This window comes from Lissotriton vulgaris, chromosome 7 (genome assembly GCF_964263255.1).
Source record: "Lissotriton vulgaris chromosome 7, aLisVul1.2, whole genome shotgun sequence".
Taxonomy (NCBI): domain Eukaryota; kingdom Metazoa; phylum Chordata; class Amphibia; order Caudata; family Salamandridae; genus Lissotriton; species Lissotriton vulgaris.
The window spans coordinates 324,547,805-324,573,708 of record NC_141695.1 but is presented as its reverse complement, the minus strand read 5'-3'; the positions used below and the strand labels follow the sequence as shown (position 1 = coordinate 324,573,708).

Here is a 25,904-nt window from a genome sequence, read left to right as displayed (position 1 = left end):
TTACGCCGTTTCCGTATCATCTCTTCTTATGGGATGCCTTTTAGAACTGCAGGTGGGTGTGAACTATCAGCTCTTAAAATAGAATTTGTAGCTGTTTTTTTATGGAATATCTTGCTTTGCACTCTATTCTTAACTATAAACAGTCCCACATCCAAAAATTCAATCTTTTCTTTATGGTGACACAAAGTGAAAGTTACATTGAAATCTTTGCTATTCAGAAATTCTAAATACTCTGCTAACTCCAAATCTGTCCCTCTCCATATAACCAAAACATCATCAATAAAATAGCCCCCCCCCCCAAAAAAAATGGAGTCCATCCACTTAGCTGCCCTCCTGCCCCAGGCATGCTCCCTCTCGAACCAACCCATGAAAAGGTTGGCATAAGAGGGAGCAAACCTGGAACCCTTTGCTGTACCTCTCATTTGGTGAAACCATTCCCCTTCAACTAGGAAGAAGTTATTCTTTAGTATCAAACTACTCATTTCAGCAATCATTGTTGAATGATCTAAAAGGCTTGCTCTCCTGTTTCCTAAAAAATTATTCAATGCTTGCTCTCCTTTCTCATTCTCTATACAGGTATATAATCCTACAACATCAAGAGTCACAAAACTCATACCATCCTCCCAGACCACATCCTATAACTTATTCAGGACATCCATGATGTCCCTTATATAATGGGGTAAATTGATAACCAGTGGTTTTAAAAACAAATCCACAAATTCTGAAATATGTTCAGTTAGACCCCTCCATACTGGAGATAATTGGTCTCCCTGGTGGATTGTGCAGAGACATGTATTTTGGGCAAAAATGGAAAGGTGGGATTCGTAACATTTAAATGTTTATATTCCTTCTCATTCAATAAGCCTTGTTCCTTCCAGGTAAATAACCTTTCAGTTATAATCCTACCGGCTTCCTTGGTTGGATTTTAAGTCAATCTCCTGTAACACCCCCTGTCACCAAGTTGTCTCCTCACCTCATTACCATAATCCTCCCTTTTCATAAGTACAATATTACCGGCTTTGCTTATTACTATACTTTCGCCATTTTTGAGGCTAGTAAATGCTAATCGTTCCTCTTTGGACAATTTCTCATTACATCCATAATTTCTCCTCCTCAATTTACCCTGGTCCTCAGTTTATGTAGATCTTCCATGGGTTTTTAAACAAATAAATAAATTGCAGCATACTGAGGACCCTGCGGTGTAATCTTAAGCAAGTCCTCATCCAAATCATCGAATGTGGGGAAGATGAGAATTCTTAATCTCCTGTGCACTCTTTTCTGTTCCATGTAATTTTTCAAGGTGCTGCCGTCCCAACATTTTGATAACTCCTTTTTTTTTAATTTCTCAAGTTTCAACAATGTGGACTTTAAACTGCTGTTAGAAGGATCTTTTCTGCTTTCAGTAGTTGTCCTTTTACTTTGTGCCAACAATTCAGCTGCCAATTTTTCCCGATCATCCTCCATCCTGGGATTTCTTCCAATAACTTGTACTGATACTTGATCATTATTTTAAATCACCTCAACTGTGCTGCACTGCCCTTAATTAGCAATCATTCACTGAACCCAGGGCAGTGAGGGCTTGACGCATGTGAGCACAAGTTGTTGTTCTTGGATAATATTGTTCTCAATGCAAATAGCAATGCTCACATCTCCGTGGCCCGCCGCTCACGGGCCACAATCCTCAATTAAACAATACCAATAGGAAAGGAGCGTATCCCCTTCTTTCAATGTTATCAATCAATTATTGACTTTCTCAAAGAAAGTCCAGTCCACAGGCCCTTTTTTCAGTTCCAAAGAATTTTTGTTCCAAATTTATTAAAGAAAAACCATCATATAATTTCATCAAATCTTTTCAGCCTAGGCGTTTCGTACTAACTCGGAATTCATCAGGGCTGAAAAAAAGAAAATATATATATACAAATCAATTCCATACAATGTGATTCATTATTATGTTATACATTATACCGATACAAAAGCACTACTCACAAAAATCAATTCAAACCCACAATACTATATAACTTTTAGATGCCTGCTTATCTCCATTCTAACAAACATACACCCAGGACGGGATTTCAATTAATCCAATTTTCATTAATAATATACTATATGCTGTATAGTTATTCATCATTCAGAAGACAAAAGCTATCATTGTTGAAATCTGGTGCAGTGATACCGGCCAGCACTGGAGATGTCATTTGGCAAGAGTTTTATCCTAAAACTTTTTCTGTTGGGTAGGAGACAAATTTATGTCCATTTTCTCCTTAGTAGTTTTTAAGCATCTGCTAGAAACCATTGTTGATAGGCATTTGTTTAGTTGGGTTACAGAGCCCAGATGCGTTTCTTATTTATTGGCAGGTCGCAAGACACTGACTTTTGACTTTAAAAAGATGTCTGATTGATCTTGGTTAGGCGTAAGGGAAAGTGAACCACTGTTGCTAGCCATCTTTGGTTGTGGTTCCTATGCCAACTCAAATTAGCCATAGGTTTGTTGAGTGTTCTAACCTTTCTATGATGTGATCCTTGATATATATTTATCTCAGAGCAGGTCCCCAGTCCCCCGTCTCTTCTTTTCAATGGACGCCGGAACTAAAGAAATCAAGCAGCACAGCTCCGTAAGTGTAACGTTATTTTTTTATTTGCATTTTAATTCAGCCAGTGTACAGGATTAAAAAAAGACCAATATATATATTAATATATGAGCAAGAAGACACGTTCTCCGAAACGCTTTGGGCTTGTAAGTGGTTGAAATAAAGGCTTCCTGCCATTTATACATTTGGGCTGTTGCTATTTTTTGATAGTTGCCTTTATAGGGGGCTGACTACTAAAACAATTTAGGATTGGATTTAAGGGGGCTTGCATCCCCGCCGTAGACCACCGCCATTCAGAGGCTGGGTAACTTTGCGGAACAATGTAGTATATATATATATATATATATTTTGTGTCTTGGTTCTAACATGAGGGACCAGGCTTAATAAGGGTTCATTGTGGTATTTAGGCCCTTACACGGGCTGTACTAATTTAGTAACCGCTACAGCTTCCTGAGCAGTGACTTGTATTCAATATATGATTTCATCGAATGCTGATTAATTTGTCAACCTTTTTTGGTCATCCAGTCTTGAACCTAGCGGATATTTTCACTTATTATTTTGAATGTATACTTTACATGTTTTCTTTGCACACAATGAAATGTAAATACTTTATTTGTTTCCTTCGCTTAAACATTCACGTTGCCTGACATCGTAATGGCGTCCAAATGGGACAGATCCCGCGAGATCTAATGATGAAGTTTTTTGTTTATAATGTGTAGCGTCATGGCGGCCGCCTTATACTGACGAAGGCGTACCGCCGAAACGCGTCTGTTTCATTCACTTTGTGCGTAATAAATCCGATCCGGATTTAACCCCCCCATGAGTGCGTGTCATCATTCTTTGGAGCTCAGCATATATATATATATATATATATATATATATATATATATACATATATACACACACACATACATACAAATATATATATATATTTTAATGGCACATAGCAAACACCAATATATATAAGTCCTATGGGCATGGCTCCCCTCCGCTTCCAATAATTGGACGGATGATGGGGTCCCTGGGACCTAAATCAGCCTGGGAATGGGGGTTGTGCATGGCCCCCCTCCCCCATCAGGTTCTGCATGGGTGAACGGATCCTGATGCTCAATTCACAGAATTTACACCACAACGGGAAGCACTTACAAATTTAAGCATAGGAGGTGCCCCAATTGAAGCTTCACTTCTGTACAGGACACATAATCCTAACTTCCTGGGCTTCTCAAAGGCAAAGCAAGTGTTTTCTCTGCAGTTCCAAATTTAAAAAAATGATTAAAAATCCTTGGTGAAAGTGAATGCATCCTTGATCTATTGGTGTATGTAGTGACTGTGACGAGTGGGTTCTCTCTTGGCCTCTCCTGGTGAGAGCAGAGTCTGTGGTTCTCCCTTTAAATGACTATGAGTATTGAAATGTGCAAAATCACTTGAAGCTCCACCCGTTTGGCCTTTCCCCACCCATTCACCTTAGTAGTATGCAGTGGTAGTCCTGTTTTTCTGTCTGAATAATAGGCAGCTTACCAAAAGGTCCTTCAGCGCATTTCGCGTGGATTTTGGTCATATGTTCTTGATACCGAAAAAAATGGGACCATCTCCATCAAACAAAGCATTTGCTTCATATAGTTAAGAGAAAGTACCCTTGTTTGGTGAAGATTAATCTCTTAGTAGTCTTGTTGTCCTCTCTATGGAGGATTCATGCTATCACATAGTTCTGGATGAAGACGCACAAGGAACAATCACTTTGCCAAAACCCATACACGGTCTCTGGAGACATGTCCTTCTGGTCCATTAGGTAGCCGTAGTGTAGAATACGCACTAGACATTTACCCAAATAGGTAGCACTTACTAATTAACCAGTAGAAAGTACTCCCGGTGGGTAGACTTTTTCTGCAAAACTGTGGACTTGTGTTCATTAAAGGAGTTGGTGAGGCTCTGTTTTGGCCCAGTCACTTACAGAGCTACTGACTATCCCATTCAGCCCCTGTAACACCGACTCACAGATCCGTATAGCCACTCACACATCTATACAGCCACTAACACACCCACTCACAGACCCACATAGGCATTTACACAGCTATAGAGTCACTCACACACCCACTCACAAACCCATACAGCCACTCACACACCCACATGGCCACTCCTACACCACCTCACAGACCCCTAGAGCCACTCACACATCCATGTAGCCACTCTTACACTGACTTTCAAATCTTTACATTCACTCACAAGCACACTCACAGACCCATAGAGCCACTCACACACCCATAGACCCACTCACCCACCCATACAGCCACTCACACAAACACACATTCACCCAAACACCACTCATGCACCCACCCACTAACTCACCCATCCAGCCACCTAGACAGCCATTCGTCCACCCATACAGCCACTTACACACCCACTCACTCACCAATACATCCACTCACTCACCCATACAGCTACTCACACACCCGCTCACTCACCCATACAGCCACTCACTCACAAATACAGCCATTCACTCACCCATACAGGCATTCACGCACACATGCAGCCACTCACACACAGATTCAGACAGTCACACAGCAACTCAGATGACATATGATAGAAATAGTGTCACTCAGTAGCACAGAAACAATTTAACTGATGCAGAAGCTTAGTTTATATCTTTAAGGCGCACATGAATCAAGCCCGCATTTTACGATTTCTAAATAGTTAATTTTACCGATTTGATATTTAGAAATCGCAAAATGCAATTCATGTAGGAATCGCAAAAAAAAACCAGTCCTTAAAATTCTTTAATTGCGACTCGCAAATTGCGAGTTGCAATTAAGGAATTGATTCCCATTGCTTCCTATGGGGCTCTAATCAAAGGCAATTGCATGCGCAATTTGCGAGTACTCCATAGGTACTCGCAAATTTTGCATGCACTTTTCTATTTCTATTTCTATGCGGAATTTGTTAAGCGCGCGGACACCCAGGGGTTTCATGGCGCTAGAGAAACAGAGAAGAGGGTTCGGTGGATGTAGAGTTCTAGCAGTACGCTTGTTGAAATAGCCAGGTCTTTAATGCACGTCTGAACTCAATCAGCTTGGAGCAGCTCCTGATGGACAAGGGCAGAGAGTTCCAAGTCTTTGGGGCGAGGTGTGCGAAGCTGGATCCGCCGAGTCTTTTCTTTTTAAAGGTCGGCGCCTTGAGAAGGGATAGGTGGGCGGACCGAAGCTCACGGGTCGGGATATGTTTGATAATAAGTTGGTTGATGAATCTAGGGCTTTTTCCGTGAAGAGCCTTGAAAATAATGCAGCCTGTCTTAAAGATGATCCGATGAGTGATGGGGAGCCAGTGGAGGGAGGCTAACAGAGGTTTGGCTGACTGCCTGCGGTTGCTCCTGAAGATTAATCTGGCCGCTTGATTTTGTACAATCTGCAGGCGTTTAGAGATGGTGAGGGGGAGGCCGAGGTAGGTCGAGTTAGAGAAGTCTAATCGCGAGAGGACTAGCGCGAGTACTGCCTGGATGAGGGCGGAATGAGACAACAGATGAGCGATTTTTTTTATTTTTCTCAATTGAAAGAAGCAGGAGGAGATCACTGTTCCGATCTGGGTTTTCAGAGAGAGATCGGCGCTAAGAGTGACCCCAAGGCTTTTCGCTGTCTGGGATGGTGAGGGGGGAGTGCCCATAGAAGGTGGCCAGAAGTAGGGGCCCCAGCTGAGTGTACTGTCACAGGGGAGTACTAACTCAGTCTTTCCTGGGTTTAGCTTAAGATGGTTCCGATCCATCCAGCTCTGGATATGCAGCATGGTCTTTTGGAATTCCTCGACGGAATCCGGGGAGTTGAGGGGGAATATCAGCTGCAAATCGTCAGCGTAGTTAAAAATGATTACTTTTCTATTTTTCAAGGAGTGCAGGAGGGGTTTAAGATAAAGATTAAAAAGTAGGGGGGACAGTGAGGAGCCCTGTGGGACACCGCAAGTGGTAGGTAGGGTGGGGGCTGTGAAGTTCTCCAGCTTTACTGCCTGATATCTGTCCGTCAGAAAGGATTTAACCCAAGAGAGGGCCGTGCCATTGAGGCCGGCTTGTTCGACACGGTGTAATAGAATGGTGTGGTCCACCGTGTCGAACGCGGCCGATAGGTCGAGTAGTACGAGGGCCTGGTGGATTCCGTTATCGGCATTGGTCCTTAGGGTGTTCTGCACAGCGAGGATCACCGCCTCGGTGGAATGTGCCTGGCGGAATCCAGCTTGGTTGGGTTCGAAATAGTCAGATATCTCAATGAAGTTGGATAAATGGCTGGTTACATAGACTTCCAGTAGTTTTGCGCAGTAGGGGAGGAGGGAGATGGGGCAATAGTTAGCGAGGTTGGAGGGGTCGGCACCTGGTTTTTTTATAAGAGGGACCAAGGTGGCGTTTTTAAAGGAGTCGGGTACCGTACCTTGTAATAGTGAGGTGTTCAGGATGGGGAGTATACTCTGAGGGAGTTTGGTGTAGACCTCTTTCAGGATGTGCGGAGGGCAGGAGTCGTTGGGTGAGCCCGATTTTACTCGGTTCATAAGTTCCAATAGTTTGGGTGGGTCAATGGGGGGGAAGTCTTGTAGGGTGTTGGGATTTCTGCAGATGTCTGACTCGTCTGCAGGGTGGTTGGTTTGGATGCTGTTTTTTATGTTGTCAATCTTCTCCTTGAAGAAGTTGTTGAGTTGGTTACACAGCGTTTGAGATGCGGGTTGGGAGGGGGCAGTTCTGGTGTCATTGCAGAGGTCGTTGACGACTCTGAAGATTTCCCGTGATTTGTTTTTGGCGTTGGAAATTTTTTCTGAAAAGAAGGTAGATTTCGCCACTAAGATTGAGTCCTTGTATTTTTTGCGAGCTGTCTTATACAGTGCTCTGTCAGAGGCTAGGTAGCTATGTCTCCACTTCCGTTCGAGTTGGCGAAGTTCTAGTTTCTGTTCTTTTAATTCAGCAGAGAACCATTTGTGGGCGTCCATGTGGCGGGCGCGAAAGAACTTGGTCAGGGGGGCATGTTCATTACATGCGGAGAGGAGCCACTCGGAATGCGTTTTGTCCATCAGATTGATATCTGGTAGCTGGGTGGGGACGGAGTTGGACAGGGAGGAGAGAAAATCTTGGAGGTTTAAAGCTCTCCATTTCCTGACTGAGCCTCCAGGGGGTGCATGGTTTTTTTGATAACCCTGAGTGGTGATAGAGAATTGTAGTAAGTGGTGGTCGGACCATATGCATGGTGAGGCCGTGGGACAGGAGGTGGAGATGTTATGAGACCAAATATGGTCTAGGGTATGTCCCTTTTCATGGGTGGGGGTCGCGACATGTTGGTGAAAGTTTAAGTTGGAGAGGAGTTCAAACAGTTCTGTGGCGTGAGGTCCAGCATCAGCGTTGTTATACCAGTAGTTGAAGTCTCCTAAGACCATAACTTTGTCGTGGTCGACGACTAGGCCTGCAATTTGTTCAGACAAGGAGGCAGGGAAGGAAGGCATGGATGTGGGAGGACGGTATAGCAATACTAGCACCATAGTGCCTGTCTCGGTGTCAGATTTGATAACTAGGTTATCCGAGTCTGGTAGGTCTAGAGGGGGTAAGGGGGAAAAAGTGTGGTCTTTATGAATAATGGCGGCCACGCCTCCCCCAGTTTTACCTAGTTTTCTGTTTGCAGACAAGATGTAATAGTCTGATGGTAGGGCCGAGAGTATATCCGGCAGGGAGTCTGTGGTGAGCCATGTCTCAGTGACAAAGAGTATGTCGGGGCTCTCCGTTTTCAAAAGCAAGAATATGTCAAGTTGGTGTTTGACCAGGGATCTGGTGTTGAGGTAGAGGCAGCGAAGAGTCCTGAAATTGGGTATAGGGGGAATAAGATTTTTTGAATTTAGGGGGAGAGTGTGAGTCGGGTCTTGTGAGTAATGAGGAGCGAGGATGCTACTTGCCTTTAGGCGAGCGTGCGTGGACGGGTCGAGTGGTTGAGGAGCGGGATCTTGCAGAGAGTGTAACTCTGAAGAGGAGTATCTGATGATTTCACCATTCTGCCTGGTCCCTGGGCCCGTCCAGGCGCGGACGGGCGCCGACGGGCTTGCCTTAGGCGCTCCCGCTGCGCTTCCTGCCCTGGCACATAGTAAAGGAGAAAGAAGGGGCGTGGCCTCAAGGGGGCGTGGCTAGCGAGCACACCTGCAATGGCGGCCGCTGGAAATGAAGCAAACAATTACCGCGACAGCGCTCAATCGGCTGCGTGGCAAGAAGGTAGGATGCAAGTTTCACTCAGCTGTTTAGCAGGTTATTAATCAACACAAATAAAAACAGAGTATTACAATTTTTAAAATTAGTGCGTACCGCCAGAGCCCGGCTTCCGCCTCAGGTCTGGGATCTGATTCTGATTCTGCACTTTTAAGGGTGCAAGGGTTCCAAAAGGATACCCTGTTGCACCCTTGAAATTCCCCTTTTTCCACATGTTGCGCACACACATACCTCATGTGTGTGTGTAAAATGTGACTTTAAAAAATGCACTTTAGTGAATTTTTCAAAGCAATCGCAAATTACCATCAACTTTAGTTTGATGGTAATTTGCGATTCTTAATATGCGAAATCACAATAATTTTTTGTTTAATGCATTGCATTTAAGCAATCGCAATTTAAGTAATCGCAAATTTAGCAATTTCTTAAGTTGCTATTTGATGCATCCCAAATTTAAATTTAGGACTCCTAACTTTACTACTCCTAACCTGAGAAAAATCCTAACTTTAGGACTTTCGGTATTCACACAAGGCATTTAGGAGTCCTAAAGTTAGGACTCCTAACTTCTGTGAATACCGAAATGAGTAAGTGTCTTCTGTGAATACCAAAATGAGTAAGTGCCTTCTGTGAATACGAAAATGGTAAGTTTAGGATTTTGTCTTAAGTTAGTTCTGTGAATCGGGCCCAATATTTAGTTCCATGAAGATTTTGCCACAATATTTGTATGTCGCAATAGTTTTTAAGTTGATATGATGTCATATATGTGATGACTCAGTGGTGCTGAAAGAAGTGATAGCCTCCAAAAACCCTAGAGCACATGAAGAAGCATAAAGTAGGGGACGATCTATTAACAAGAAAAAGAAGGCTGCACACACAGTGGGAGAAATCCTTATATCCAGGACTTCAGAATAGAGTAAGGAGGGAAAAGAAAGAACAGAGGTTGTGAGCTGTGTTTCTGCAAACATGGCATTTCCGCCTCGTTCTATCGTTTCCAGGTATTGTTGAAGACCTATGGTGGGCTTTGCATCCACCCAGTGTTTTCCATTTGTTTGATTTTTTTGTCATTCTCATTTTCTTGCTTCTTATTCACTGGCTTTGCTTATTTTTCTTGTTTTATCCCACCTTTCAAGCACTGTGTCAAGCCACACAACAGCCTTGGGGAGAAGAGACCTCGGAAGCGGGGAAACAGAGGAGGTGGCAAACAGGGCAATGGAAGATACAAAATAGTACGAGTGAAACTATACCTTCCACAATCAGGCAGTGGTGGCTCCTCCCCTAAGGCAGAGGAGCGTCGCCCCACTGCTTTTTAGCAACAATCGGACTATATAATTCCGCCCACTCCCTCGGCCGAGGGGTGCGACTGGATGATGTCAATTGGTGCGCCACGCGCACGGGATCATGGGAATTGAAGTCTTTTGCGGAACACCTAAAAAACTCCACCCAAAGGTCGCCCGAATACGCATCTTTCAGCAATTTCTAAGGTGAATCAGACTATGGGCAGATATCATTTAAGTGCCATCCAAGGAATCTCCTCATTCAGGCCCTCTTTATCAGATCTAAGTTTATATACCCATCTTTGTTCTCTTTTGAAAAGAAAACCGCTAATGTCAGTAATGTGGGATGGAATTAAAGGCTGTTCAATTACTGTCCATTTGAGTTCTATTGATGAGTGACCAACTTCTATATAGTGAGAAGTCAGCCTAGTAGCTTGTTTACTACATCTGATAGAGCTCCTGTGCTCAGATATTTGTGTCTTAATTTTTCGCGTAGTCATGCCTACATATTGCTTCTTGCAGGGGCAAGTGATCAAATAGATGACATTATGACTGTTACAGTTTGTGAAGCGTCGCTGTTCCCAGGGGCGACCTGTACCAAAATCAATCTGAGTGGATTTAGTTGTTAAGGGGCACGCTACACAATTCCCACAGGGATGATGCCCTGTGACCGCTGGCATATCCCATAAAGTCCCAACAGGTCGTGGGCAAGTTTGTTTGGGTCTGGTATGAACCAGCTGGTCTTTGACATTTCGTCCACGTTTGAAAGCCAAAAGGGGGGGAGGTAAAATGGTCGTATCTCTCCCAGTATTTAAAATCGCCCAGTGCTTTTTCACAATGTTCTGAATTTTTTAGGTGTTTGCCCTATCCAGGACGGGTATTTTGCGAATTACACCTTCAGGGGGTATTAGCCATGTTGCAGCGCGCAAAGTTTTTTCCTGTGTGAGCGCGTGCCACTTTAGGCTATGACTACATGATCTTCTTCCCTCTCATCCTATGACGAGTGATGAGAGTCTTGTTAAGTGCTCATTACTACATGAGGGGTTTCACCTTCCCATGCTTTGACACCGCTTTCTCCTCAGACACTAATTGATAGGGCACTTTCTTTTCATTTCCCTATCCCTGTGAAATTGAATACGAGGGTCCCATGACGCGCCTATTGGTCATATTTCCGCAAAAGACTTCAATTCCCATGATGCCGTGCGCGTGGCGCACCAATTGACGTCATCCAGTCGCACCCCTCGGCCGAGGGAGTGGGCGGAATTATATAGTCCGATTAGGCGCCGCGTCGGTACCTCCCACGACAGCCCAGAGGGACGCCCGGGGTACTGACGGACAGGTAGGCGCCCTGTCTCTGTCTATTTACTATTTTTGTTTAGGCAACCGCAATGGCGGTCTAACGTATGTGCCAGCTCTGCATCAGCTAGGTTTAGCGTTTGGCACGCACCAGCACTACATACTAGGGACGGATTTAGACTGTCCTTTTGTCAGACTCCTTTGGGGCTTTTTCTTCCGTCTTGTTTCTAACTGAGACGCCATTACCTTGTTCGTATTTCGAGCACCCCTGGATGTTCACTAGCGCTCTTTTACCATCTCATCTAAGAGCGTAGTTAATCAATCATATTGACTCTGGCACACGGTATTAGGCGAACAATTAATGCCGGTGTACTTTTTTTCAATTGTTTTGTGGTCTGTGAGTGTCACTGGAATACTGTGGCATCCCGAGTTACCTAGTTTCCTTCTCTTATATATATATTTTTTTCGCTACTTTCAGAGCGGTGCCCCGTTTTACCTGCGCTGTGTGCCAGGTGAGGTGGGATTTCTCTCTCCTACCTATTGGGTAAGTGAGAAGCTATGAGTGTGTGACCATGCAATATCAGGACATGAAGTATACATGTTTGGTAGTCTCCTGATATTTTCAAGAGAACTGTGTTAGAAAGAGTTTGTTTCAACACAGGACTTTATTTGGAATAACCTTTCTGTGTACTTTGTTTTTCCCTTTTATGTGTGTCTCACGGTGTATTGAACCTGTCTTGGCATTGAACTATACAGCCAGGAGAAGGATAGTATCACTGGATTTCAGGTGATATCTGTTTTTTCTGTTCTCTTTAAAGCAGTAGCGTTTTGGTCCTGAAGAAGCAGCTAGATACTATGTTGATCCTGTCAGTCTGCAGAAACATGTCGACCTCCCTCCTTTTTCCAGCAGTGGTTATTTGTTTAGACCACTACGCACTCTTGTTTTATCTTTAGGAGTGAAGTGATTCTTTAATAAATTATCCCTTTTCACTTCCCTACCTAATTTTACATACATTTCATTTCACCATTGCACTTTGCACCTCACTTTTTTAAGCACTGCTTTCAGTCACCACTTCTGTCGGTTTCCCCTCTTTTTGGACTCAACAGGCATGATTAGGTTTCCAACATCTGACCAGTCCACTGTGGGTCCTACTTTTGTCTCTGAGGGCGACTGATCCCAGATGATGAAGGGCGGAATCGAATGGTGACTGATGGGAACTTTTTCCCTCAATGAGACTAGTGGTCCCATGTCTTTCTCACTTTATACACATTGTTAGTTCTTCTCCTTTACTCTTCTGAGTCACCATATAGGGTTTTACTTAGTTTGTGTTGACCCCTTGCTACCTTTTGTTATTATCTGTGTATATCATCACCCTCTGTGTGTATGACACCTATTGAGGTGTATTGTCGCTGTATGTATCCTGCTTGTATATCTTCTGTATGGCTATGCATATTATCTGTGTAATTAATCTCTGTCTGTGTATGTTGCCTCTGTGTATATGTGGATGTGATCTATGTATATTTAGTTATAGCGTTTTATATAGTGCAAAAATGACCCAAAGAGTGCTTTACAAGAGATCAAGAGGTAAGAAACATTAAAACAGATAACAAAATCTAGAGAGAAACAGGACGGGAGGGACCCAAAATGAGGCAGGGGGTCATCACAGAGCCCATACCACCAGCTATATATACATATACATGGTCATTTCGGTCCATTACTTTACATAGGTATAGAAATGTGGCCAGCTAATAGATCTCATGGGACTTAGAGCTTTGACTTCCATTGTATATGATACAGTTCAGGGGATTCGTCTGATTTCAGGGGTAAGGGAGTTCCAGATTCATGGGGCAATATCCGAGAAGGCTTGCTTGTAAGTTTTATTTTTACAGAATTTCTGAGGTTTCAGCAGTAAGGTGCTAGAGTTTCTAGAAGATCTACAGCAGTCAGAAAGATCCCGTTTTTGTGCCAGGTACCGCGGTGTATTGAAGTGAAGGGTTTTATGGGTCATGCAGGCAATTTTTAACTCAATCCTTGCCTCATATGGGAGCCAGTTTAGAGCCTGTAGGAGTGATGTGGTTGTATCTTTTGTACCCTCTGATGAGGCTTGCAGCAGAGTTAATGGAAGCCCTTAGAGGAGCAGCGTTTATCTAGGTAGACTGCAGAGCGTTGCACTTCCATATTCCAACTTGGAAACCACTAGGGCTTGAACGACTGATGTGAAGTCATCGAAGGGGAGGAAGGGTTTTCATTTCCTTAGGATGTTCATTTGGACGTCGGCTCCTTTAGCTGCTGTACTGATGTGCTCCTGCATCTTCAAGCTGTTGTCAATGGTTATTCCTAAAGATCTCCTGAAATCTATGAGGGGTGGAAGTCAGGTAAGAGCTGTTAGTTGCTTCATCCATTCTCCAATATCACAGGACTGTTTGGGTGGAGCGATTAAGAGGAATTCAAATTTTTGAGCGTTTAGTTTTTAGTGGTTGCGTGTCAGCCAGTTTTGGCGCTTTGAAGGGTTCTGTCAAGAGACCAATATCTTCAGGGGAAGAGATTTTCAAGTAGAGTTGGGTTTTCTCAGTATACATTTGATAGTGAGTGTTAGGTAGGTTCAGAATTTTAAGTTTATGACTCTACAAACAGATTAAAGAAAGTGGGTAAGAGCGTTGAACCATGTGGAACCCCAAGTGTGACAGGTGGAGAATTGGAAAGGGACTGATTAACCTTGATTCGTTGTGATCTGTTGTGGAGGAAAGAGGTGAACCAATTCAGGACAGACCCAGATATCTGCATCCCACTTTCCAGTAATTCTAGGAGGCTGTCCTGTTTAACCGTGTCAAAGGCTGACAGTAGGTCAAGGCGGATTAGCAGGCAGGATTCGTCTATCTCTGTGTGTATTGTACCTATTGCTGTGTATTGTCGCTGTATGCATCCTGCTTGTATATCCCCTAGATGGCTATGCAAAGTGTCTGTGCAGCTCATCTCTGTCTGTGTATGTTGCTTCTGTGTATTTGTGGATATCATATGTGTATATCATCTACCTTTGCCTGTATGACACCTTTTGTTGTGCATTATCGTTGCACGCATCCTGCTTGTATATCTCCTAGATGGCTATGCATATTGTCTGTGTAGTGTGTCTCTGTGTATTTTGTCTGTGTGTCTACGGTAAGGATCATTGCATACTGCCTCTGTGTACATTGTCTTGCTCGGTGTATATTTCTACTCTGTTTGCATATATTGCCTTTGTCAGTGTGTATATATGCTGTGTATCTACTGGCAGCATGTACTGCCCCTGTGTGTGTCCTTTCCACGTATATCTTTTCTGTGAACACTGCTGCCAGGTCTGCATATAATCCGTGCCTCTGTCTTCCCATACTGTGTGTCCCCGAATGCTGCGGCTTTACGTACATTGTGTCTCCGTGTCCGCACATATGTTGTGTATTGTTGAGTTGTGTATTCAAACTGCTTAAGCGACACGTTCTGGTCGCAGTCAACTATTTGTGGTCAGACATCTGAGGCCCGTGTTCGCACTCCCCTCGATGTGCGCACCCACCATTGGTGTATACTTGCTGATCACTACTTGTACCCCTCCCTCCCCGCCCCCGTGTCACCCATCTCTCTGTGTACACGAACCCTCGGAGCACTGCCCTGCACCCCTCCCCTGCCCCACCCCCGACACCCCGGCCCTTTCTTTACAGACTTCCCTCTTCGTGTATTTGCCTATTGTGCATTGTGTATTGTGCAAGAACCTGGCTCCACCTTTCACTAGTGGAGGGGAATTCTGTGACCTCAGCCCGGCCCCTCCCTGCCTCGCACGGGCTTTAAAAGGGAAACGCCGGCGGGGACGGATTCAGTCAGGACACCTGCGGGCAGGAAAGGGGCAGTGTAGCGCCAGAGGGCCACTGTGGCACGGGGCACATAGTGGGCTGAGTATCAACAGATCGAGGGCATAATCTCGCACCGCAGGGGGCACAGGTCAAGGGGAGGCCAACCCTCACACACAGAGGCGTTGTGGTAGAGAGAGCACTTGTGAGACCGGTGTGTCACCAGAGAGAGCCACTGGGACTCTGGGCAGGGTGCTCTTAGCTGCAGGTTGAGGGGCACTGTATCCCTGCACGACACTGGAGTGAGTACCTGACACAGAGAGTGGCATCAGGTCCGCGACCTCACTGGAGGGGCACGGAGAGGCGCGCTCTCACATTCGATAGTGCGCTCTGATCACAAGCAGCGGAGCCCACGCGACAGCACGGGAGTCGGACGTCGTGAGAGGCCTCGGAGGACAGCATTGGAGAGGGTCGTCGTCGTGCCAGTCACCAGATCACCAGGACCAGTCGTGCAAGAATCGGTGTGACCCCGGCCGAGCCATGCTGGCCCTGGACCACTTACAGTAAGAGTCTGCGTGTTACAGTCACTACAATGCTCGCGATGACACTGCTATTAGCTGCAATAATAATATGCCGATAAAAATGAGATTCTGTGCAGTGCTCCAAAACTCACGCCTAAAGTTTCAAAGCGCTGTAAATAGTCATGTGATGAAAAGAGCACATGAGAGTCCCGGGGTCAAGATCTGAAGGGGGGTGGGGGGCGCGGGGGGGGGGGGGGGAGGAGCAGGAGATGTACAGCGTGTAGCTCGCAGAGGATGGGTGCTCGTGTGAAGTTAAGTGCATGGCTTCAGTTGGCGAAGGAAGCGTAGATGTGCAGGGGTACAGGAGTGCAGAGAAGGTGTGTGCCTGTAGGAGTGCAGAAGAGGTGTGCGAGCACATCTGGGTACAGCAGCGCTGGCATGGGATGTGTGCGGGAGAGAGTGCAGGGAAAGTGTACAGGAAATAAATATGTGTGTGTCCATATATGTGTGTGTGTGTATATATATATATATATATATATATATATATATATATATATATATATATGTATATATACACATACACGTATATACATACATATAGACACACACATGTGTGTATAGACACACACACACATATATATATATATAATATATATATAATATATATATATATATATATATATATATATATATATATATATATATATATATATATATATACACACACACACACACACACACACAACTCTATATATGGAGTACTGGGAAGGTGTATGTGGTGGTATAGTAGGAGGAGCGAGTGTAAAGCCACAGAAGGAGTATAGCAACGCTATAGGTGCGCCTGTAGTGGTACACGAGAGTACCGGTGTGTGCATATATGGTACAGAAAGCATACATTTAAGGGGTGCAGGAAGAGCACGGGGAAGGTGTATGCGTGTTTGCAAGGGTACAGAAGGAGTACAACAAAGGTGTCTGGGGTTATATGGTTGCAGGAGGAGTATAGATAAAGGCGTGTGTGTGTGCTTAGGGGTACAGGAGGAGTACAGGAAAGGTATGTGGGCGTAGAGAGGTACGATGAGGACCAGGAAGGGAAAGTGCAGGTACAGGAGGAGCGCGCGGAAGTTAAAAGTGGGGGGAAGTTAAAAGCGGGGGTACAGGGGGAGTACCGTAAATGCGTCCCTGTGTTTGAAAGGTGTAAAGGAGGAGTACAGGAACGATGCGTGCTAGAGTGCAGGGGAGTGCCAGGAAGGTGTATGTGGGGGTACAGGAGGAGTACAGGGAATGCGTAAATGTGTGTAGGGGTTCAGGAGGAATACGTGAAAGGTATGTGCTGGGGGGTATGGGAGGTGTACCCTGAAGGAGGGGGTACAGGAGTAGTACTCGGGGGTGTAAGTGAGTTTGTAGAGGTATGGGAGGACAGGCAAGGTGTATGTGCCGTTGGTGCATAAGGAAGGGTACAACAGGTCTTGTGTACATAGATGCTGCACCGGGTGTTCGGGGAGCAGGGGTATACACAGGGCGAACAGATTCATATGAGTGATGTATGCAGGGGTGTATGACGGTGGTACAGGGTGGTGTGCATGGGGTAGACAGAGCGCGTGCTGGCCGCGTGTGAAGATTCGCAAGGGCGCAGGGTGATGAGTGCAGGGCAGAAAGGCTGCAATGGTCCATGCATGTGTCGCTCTGCATAGAGATAGAGAGTGTTAGTGTCGAAAGGAAACAGGTCAACATGTGCATGGGGCATAAACAGAAAAGAGCGCAGCGGGGTGCAAAGGTCGAGATGTGCACGTATGGCGGCGGCACCGAGGGGCATAGGAGAGCAGCTGTCCAGGTGCACATAAAGGGTGCAGGGTCCGAGGTGTGAAGCGGGGGTGAGGGTATTGGGGTGTGTAAAATGGTGCAATGTTCGTTATTAGGCCAGGGACAGGGGGGCATATTATCAAGGACCGGTTTTAAATATAACACGGCGATAATGGGCTTGATAATACGCCATTGTTAATTCCTATAGAATCCCATGTTCTGATGTCAGCATGGGCTTATATGGGAATTAACAAGGGCGTATTATCAAACCCATTATCGGCAAACGGCGATAATTTTAACACCGGTCCTTGATAATATGCCCCAGAGTTCGAGATGTGCAGGAAGGGCGCAGAGGCGAGCTGTATATGATGGATGCCGCCCGGTGCTACACCGAAATGTGCAGCAGAACGCAGGGTTCAAGGTGTCCGGGTTCGAGGCGTGCATGGGTGCGGAGCGCAGCCAGGGAGACGGAGGGCGCCAAGTAGGACGAGTCTAGGAGCAGAAGTAAGTGAGGAGCCCGTAGGTTGCTGCAGGGGTACCCAGGTGTGCTGTAGTGTCCCTTCATCCCTTGCCCTGCCCAGATCGGATCGGCGCCTAGTCTAAGCATGCGTGAGGCCCTCGGGATGGGCGTTTGCTCGTTTCCCACAGGGGTCATCATGAGACGACTTTGCACTCGCCGCTTAAGCGCAGCTTCACGCCTGGACAGCTCACAGTGAGATGCTACCGAGGCTGGGGCGCAGAGAGGGTTAACTCCGGCCAACTAAGGGACATGCGCGCGCTTTATAAATCTACTATTGCTCACAATAGGCTTTACAAAGACTCGTTCTCAGGGCTTTAAGTGGGCCAGGTCCTGCCAGTGCTCAGCACCGGTAGTTCGAAAAAGCTTGAGCTGCGACGGGTCTTATCGAGCTCTCTGTTTTTGCCCTCACCCTCATGGTGAGAAAAATGGCCTAACTCTGCAGCAGTACCTCGCTTCACTGCCTCTTATGTCACTTTAAGGACATTCGATATAGTTCTTTCACAGTCTCATCATTTCAGAACTGAAGCATTTTCAATATTATATACAAGGAAGCCACAGTTGTTGCTCATTTATCTTATGCAACTAACAGCCATTGACAAAGCCAGTAGCCCTGGCCTCTCCCTTAATAACATCGTCCAAGCCCCTTTGAGAGACCCCTCCCCCCACACACAGTTTTTTCATCCCACTTGACTATACTCCTCGTGTGCCCCATGCAGAGGTGTCCACGCGCACCTCCAGTCCTCCCCGGGGTGCCCCGCGGTTGTGTCAGACAGGTGTGAGTCCTTGAGTTACATGGGAGGCGCGCGGCCCTGGCTGCAGAGGTGTCCACGCGCACCTCCAGTCCTCCCCGGGGTGCCCCAGGGTTGTGTCAGACAAGTCTGAGCCCTGGAGTTGCATGGCAGGCGCGTGGCCCTGGCCGCAGCCTCAGAAGCAACGCGTGCTTGCCCTGCACGTGCACGCCAGTGTGTACCAGAGGCGTCTGTCTCTGCTGCGCCGTGAAGGGTAAACAATGTGCGCGCGCGCTCTAGCGCGGGAAGGACCCCTCAAAGTTAACAACGTCGTCACATAGAGCTCAGCCACCTCTGTGACCCGTGACGCGGACTCTTCTCTGTAAAACTCATCAGCGTCAGTCCAGCTCCCAGGACAACCTCAGAAAAGTGAGCAGAGGTTGCAACCCTCAGCCAAGTCCTGCTCCACCTCATGAGGCCTGAAACAGCCAAGCTTCTCCAGGGCAGCCATGTTCAGCCTCAAAGACCGGACCCAGAGGCCAGCCTGCAAATACACGCGGCAGAGGCAACCTCTCAGGCCTGTTCAACCTCAAAGAATTGAGGCAGAGGACGCAGCATTCTATCCCTGGACTACCCCAAATATCTGAGGCAGGGGAACATTTCAGGCAAGCACTGTTCAACCTCCTGAGACCAGAGCCGGTGGTACAACCACAACACAGCCTTACAGCACCAGCACCTCATTACCCGAGACAGAGGCAAAGTATCATCCCCGCCATGCTCAACCGTAAAGACCTGAGACAGATGAAACCTCGACCCAACCATATTCTGACCTGACACAGAGGTGCAATGTTAGTCCGCCCAGCCTTATTCAACATCAAAGGCTTGAGGCTGAGGTACAACCTCGGCCCAGCCCAGTCGGCCTGCAAGACCTGAGACCGAGGTGCAACCTCAGGCTAGCTCTTTTTAGCCTTGAAGTCCTGAGGCAACTGCAGCCTCGTCCTCGTTGGCCTCAAAGATCTGAAACAGAGGAGCCACATTAGAAAAGCCCTGCTCAACCCCACGGGACCTAAGACAGAGGTACAATCTGAGCCCAGCCACATTGCACCTCAAATACCTCAGAGAGAAGGGCAACCTCAACGGAGCCCCATTGCACCTCAAAGGCCCGAGACAAAGGGGCCACCTTGGCCCAGACTTGTTCAGCCTCAAAAACCTGAGACAGATGCTAACCTGAGTGCAGCCCTGTGCAACGTCAGAGAGAGGTTTTGCCTCTGTCCAGACTTAGCCATCCTCAAAGAAGCAGTGTTCACCCTCAAAGACCTGAAACAGAGGTACATCAGCCCAACCCTGTTAATTTCAAGGTGCCAAGGCAGAGGTTCATCCTAAGGCCAGTCTGGATAACCTGTTAATGGCAGTAAACAGGGTCTCTCTAGCCTCAACCCGGCACACCCTGTTCACTCTCCAAAATAGAGGTTGGTCCTCAGGCCAGTCTGGACAACCTGTTAATGCCCGTCGCCGGGTTCAGCCAGGCCCTGGGTTACCCACTAATGAGGTTTGAGCACAGCTAGCCCCGCTCCCGCCACCAACGACAGACAGCACCCCGGGTGTTTTCCTGGGCCCCCTCGACGCAAAACGGTGACAGAAGAGGCGCCAAGAGATGCCGGACTGGCCTATTATGAATTAGGGATATTTCCCAACAGGCGGGTGCACCCGAAAGACTGGGGCAATGTGGTCACATCCCAGACGGGAAATGGGCGGGGGGGGGGGGAGGGGGATGAGGGTGAACAGTTGTCATCCACTTGCAGTGTGTTTCTCAAACACCCATCTGTCCCCAGAGAGATTAGTAAACACTTCCTGTGGAGCAACTTGTTCCACCGTCTGGAGAGAAATCACATGTCCTCCGACTGTCACGCAGCAAGGGCGGACTTACCAGCGAGGCCGGCAATCCCGTTCAGCTGAGTTTAATTCACTGTCACACGAAACACCTAAAGTACCCATAGGGCATGGTCGAGCCGCTCGAAACACGGCAAGGTGTGACACCGGCCCCACTGCACCCACAGAGCAGCCTGAGACCCAGGCGCGTGCTGCACCCACAGAGGCTTGGCATGGATTGTAAAGTACTGTAGACTTAGACACAGGCCAGTGTGATGCTTTCTGAGTTACCATATAGTGGGACAAAGGACTGCATTGCCTGACATAGCCCCTAATGCTTTAATGTTCTCTTCACTGATACACAGGCCTGTGCTGCACCCAGAGAGTCTTGGGTTGCATTCTAATTTCTAAAGTACTGTAGGCCAAGAGACAGGCCCTAGTGCACCCTGGGGGTAGTGTGATGCAACGTGGAATGTGACAAAGGACTGCACTGCCCCAGAGCGCCCTCTAAAGCTTTAATGTACTATCAACTGAGAAACAGGCCCGTGCTGTACTCACAGTCTTGTGAGGCTACTAAAGCACTGCAGGCTTGGGCATAGGGTTGCACTGCACCCGTGCTGCCTCACAGCGCTGTGTGTAGTATCATACAATGTGACAAGGGAATCCAATGTTGCAACCCAGTGTAGGTGTGTGAAGCACTGCAGGCTGGGCAAAAAGGCAAAAGAGCCAAAGTGGGCTTCAGTGCACTATAGCCTAAAACACAGAACACTGCAGCCCCCAAGGAAGGTTTGGATTCTTTCTAAATCAATACAGACCAATGCACAGGGCCACACTATATTTATTGACCTTTAAACACCTTTTAGCATAATATGTAGGCTGCACGTCTGCGCAGACACAGCCTTCCAATGTTTCATAAAATGCTGCAAACTGGGCCACAGGGCCATACTGCACCGTTTAGGCATTTCCCTTCACTCAACAGGTTGCAAGGACCAGACAGTTGTATCAAAATGAGAGACTGCAGGTTTGTCCCACTGACCAGTCTGCTGGGCACTGGGTCTATAGTGGAAGCTGGGTCCCCAAAACCGCTTGGACTCTCCTTGGTAGTTCGGCCAATCAGCCAAGGCCTAGGTCAGGGGAGGTGGTGTGAAGGGTGAGTCAGACACAGAAGGTGATTGTCCAGGGAAGCTTAGTACACTGAAAAGTTGCAGAGTAATTAAAATAAGAATGGTATAGGCTGGTGTTTCGAGGTTTAACATTTCAAAGGCTATTGTCAATATAGGTTTTAGGTAGGGTCCTTGTTCTGCAGTTCAGTGACCACTTGTAATTCTCTTCCGTCCTCTGGCTGAAGTCCTCAGCTTTCAGGAGTTCCCTGAGTCTTCATAATGCATTATCTGATGGCTCTTTAAAAGTAAAACCTGGGGATCAACAATTCACAGGTGCTGGCTTCCCTCCATAAGTCTAGTTGATGGTCAATGCCCAGGTCAACAAAGGCCTCGCGGTCCACCTGTGAGCTCAGTATTCAATGTCAGCATTGTTGAAAGGGTGCTCTACCACTGCACTACCTGCATGATCAAGGGAGGTTGGGGGGGTCACTGACACAATTGTAAAGCTTAGACCACTTAGCTCCTTCCCAAGCAGGATCCGATGACAAGCAAAATCCAGAGGGTGCTCTTAACCCTCTTGTTGGAATGGGCTAATATAGCGCCAGTCCCACAGTCAGCGATGCCATGTTGAACAGTGAAGGACTAATGGATGTCCGTCATTCTCACGACTGGTGCCTCACAGAGCTCTTTTCAATTGGTCAAATTGGTTTTTAAACGGTTCTGAAAGTAATTAGTGAGGCCCAAGGATGCCAACATATGGGTGTGAGTTGGGGGACAGGGGGTTTCCCAGAATAGTTGTGCCTGGATCTTTCATCTGGTAGGCTCTGTCTTTTCATCACCCACCTGGTTCGAAATATGGACCTCTGCCAATCGGGGATTTGGTAGCTTTGATCACGAGATAAATCTCTACAGTGCCCACAGCACCTTCTTGAGGTGAACCTGGTGATCTGTCCAAATGTCACTGAAAACTGCTGTCTTCAAGGCTACCATCACAGGGTTTAGCCTAAAAAGGAATCACCCTAAACATGAACCGGCTCTCTGGGGTCACCACCTTCTCTTTTACATCAAGTGTAACAGCAATGTAAAAGTAGGCGAAGATTAAACTACAGCTTTTCAACAAATTGAACACTGAATTTAACAATGAGCTCATCAGCTCTGACAATGAGCTGCTGCCAGTTCTAGTGGCACCAGTAAGCCCCCTGTGGTTCCCTCATCACCCCTCCTTTGACAGCAGACCCAGGGGACTAGCCGAGGGGCTCGGTGAGGACTCACTAACCAAAAGATACAGCATCTGGATGGATGCTGCTAATGTATTCCTGAACCTGAGCAGACATCCAGCAGGTGTTGCACTTGACCAGCTCTTTGAAACCAGTGTCATTGTTGTTGGCAGACTTACTGTGTCTATCCCAGTGTCAGAGAAAACAGCACAGAGAACGGCCCCAAGCGGGCTTACATTCCTCTCGCTGCTCTGGTGTCAAAGTTGGGGGAAAGTGAGTAGAAGCGTGGCATTTCCTCTGCTCAACCACCTTCTCAGTTGCTCACTTTCTTTCTCATCCTTGTCTGAGGCCACAACTAGGGGGTGGTACAATGTGGAGAACTTGAGTGCAATTACTCTTATTCCCCGTCGGGCATGAACTTGGTTCCTTCTCAGATGATACTTTGCTCGGAGAAACCAATCTACCTATGGATCCCAAATGGGGCAATGGCTCCCACTGGGGCAGTTGTACGTCTGCGGTCCCCTGCCTCAGAGCAGTAGATGGTCTAGTCCATCACAGTGAGTTGGCTGGTCTAAGAGATCGCCCATCCGCACCCTCTGAAAGGGTAGGCATGGCACTCAGAGTGATATAATTGGCGCAGTTGTCCTTGTTCCGTGCTTTGCATGGGGCGCCATCATTATCTAACATGATCAGGCGTTGCTACCTTCTGCGTCTCAACAGTTTATCTCCCATGGTAGGAAGGGTAACAGTGTGGGCTCCTTTGGCGGCCCAGCAATCCACCATTCAGTTCCCATAGCTTGGGTGCAAGTGGAGTTTCACGTTGAGAGGAAGTCAGCTCATTATATAAAGGAATGGGACTAAAAGGATGGCCCAAGAGTAACAAAGAATAACATTAGAGGCTAGGACACAGAGCTTCAGTGCCCCACATCACCTGGCAGAGATGCTTTTTGGAGCTATAAGTTTGAACACTTGGCATTCGTACCTCCATGGATATCCCAGTGCTGGTGAATATTCACCACGGAAAGGTTACAGATGCACACTACTTTTCTGCATGTCTTAGTTGCATCAAACACACGTGCAAGTCTTTTTTGCTGACATCTATTTTTTCTTGTGCCATACATTTGAATTATGCGTGTGCAAAATGACAGAGCGGAACAAAGTATGCCCATATGTTTTGTACATGTGTGCACCCTAGACACATCAGTGCACAGGAAAGCTGTGAATGGAAACTGTGTACTGAAAAAATGACCAGGCCATCAAATAATGTATGAAATTCACTGTGGAGTGAGTTTTTACACTTGCAGGGTTGTAGGTCTCAGAGTAAGCCAATAAACCCTGGTGCAAAAATTAGGATACGTAGACCATAGCTATTGCTTTAGAAAGAATTAAATGCCTACAATGTAAATTCTTTTGTAATGAAGCCCTTTGAGGAATCTGCAGTGCTCACGGCGACGTTTTAAAGAAAAAAAACAGTACAACCAGAGTCAGAAAAGGGGTAAATGTACCTTTATTTCACGCGCATCTGTGCAGCGTTGTATGAAAGGGAGAAAGCAAGACAATGGCTTTTTCTACAGATATGGTACTGAGGCTCTCTTCGTAAGTGCTGGCACACTCAGGCTGCCTAGTACCACGTACACTTCATTGCATCACAGTGCGAAGGTGGCTGCATGAGTCTAGCAAAGCTTCTGTACATGCAGGGTGCACTTCCATAGTGCAGCCCATATGCAAAGTATGGAGAAATACCACTTTGCACCTGCCTCAATGCGGAGTCGCTTTTTGGGTGTGAAGCCCTGCCTACATTGTTAGTAGATAGGGCTTTGCAACAAACACTATGAGCGGTAGTGTAATATATTACCCACAGGACGCCCCTTGACACAAAGTAACTCAAAGCAATGCAATTTGCTTAAATTTTAGGCAACTTCCACCCACCTCCCTCAAGTACCAGAAAGAAGGAGACCCCACTAGGCGTGATTGAGCCACAAGAGTGAGTCAGGTGTGAGAGGGTCGGGTCTCCCCACTCACCTCCGACTTACACAGAACCACCTCTCCTTCAGAAAGCAACTAAAAACCTGGCTATTCGATAAGTAATGCACCCACCCTCCCTCAAGCGCCTTGAGACCCTCTGGGTGAGTAGTGCGCTATACAAATTCCTGAACTTGAACTTGAAATCTGCAAGTTTGGGCCACGTATGAGGGAACCAACTGTTCTGTTACTCGCACCGCTGCTGTGGGGCCCTCCGTTATTCTGAGCTCTTACCAGATGGCGTGGAGTTAAGCGAGGGGGCGGAGATCGTGTCTGAAACTGCCACGGAACAGAGCTTGAGACCACGGAAGACAGTGCATCGTGCTTGACCAGCCAAGCTAACACGGCAACCATGAAGTCCCCAAGCAGCAGTGCTCTGTATGTGCACGTAGGCTTGGTCGGTCCCTGCAGTGTGTTAGTACAAGTGGCTGATGTGTATTTTTTATGACTGGAGTCTAGGGGTGGACCTCATATATCGTTCAACCTGGTACATTGTTTCCCAAACTGTGGGTCGCGACCCACTGGTGGGTCACATGTTGATTTTTGATGGGTTGTGAAAGTTCAAGTAATAAGTAAAGATGCCTTTAAATTCTGTATTTATCTCGTCACATTTCCTGCGCTTCAAAAACAGTTCAAATATCAGGCCATGTCTTCTGGCAAATTGCTGCTTATGTTTTTTTAATATGGGCTTTGTGTTTACCATTTCCTCTACCTTTTTCAGTCAGAGTTATAAAAGAAAAGTAAAGCTAATTTTGTGACAATCTTCCTGGTGTATAGGTAGTGTGAAAGAAAAGGCTGTATGATGTAATTTTTTTGTAACACAGAACTAAATGTAAATACAAAGAACTGTAAAATTCATCAGTTAGGAAAGTAAAAATGAAGCTAATCTTTTGGTAATTCTGAAGTGTGATGGAAACAAAGATTTTAATAGGATCAAAATAA

General features: G+C 46.6%; 1 protein-coding gene across 2 annotated transcripts in view; it reads left to right on the top strand.

Moving 5' to 3' along the window:
* Window positions 1-15,208: 15,208 nt before the first annotated feature.
* Window positions 15,209-25,904, top strand: part of LOC147701484 (transcription factor Spi-B-like) — a 35,593-nt gene continuing 24,897 nt past the window's right edge. The window contains exon 1 of one of the 2 annotated variants that reach the window (XM_086930160.1): window positions 15,209-15,745. In XM_086930160.1, coding sequence (XP_086786286.1) covers window positions 15,723-15,745 — 23 coding nt within the window. In that variant the 5' untranslated portion in view covers window positions 15,209-15,722. The remainder of the gene's footprint in view (window positions 15,746-25,904) is intronic. The other variant, XM_086930161.1, reaches the window with a different exon arrangement.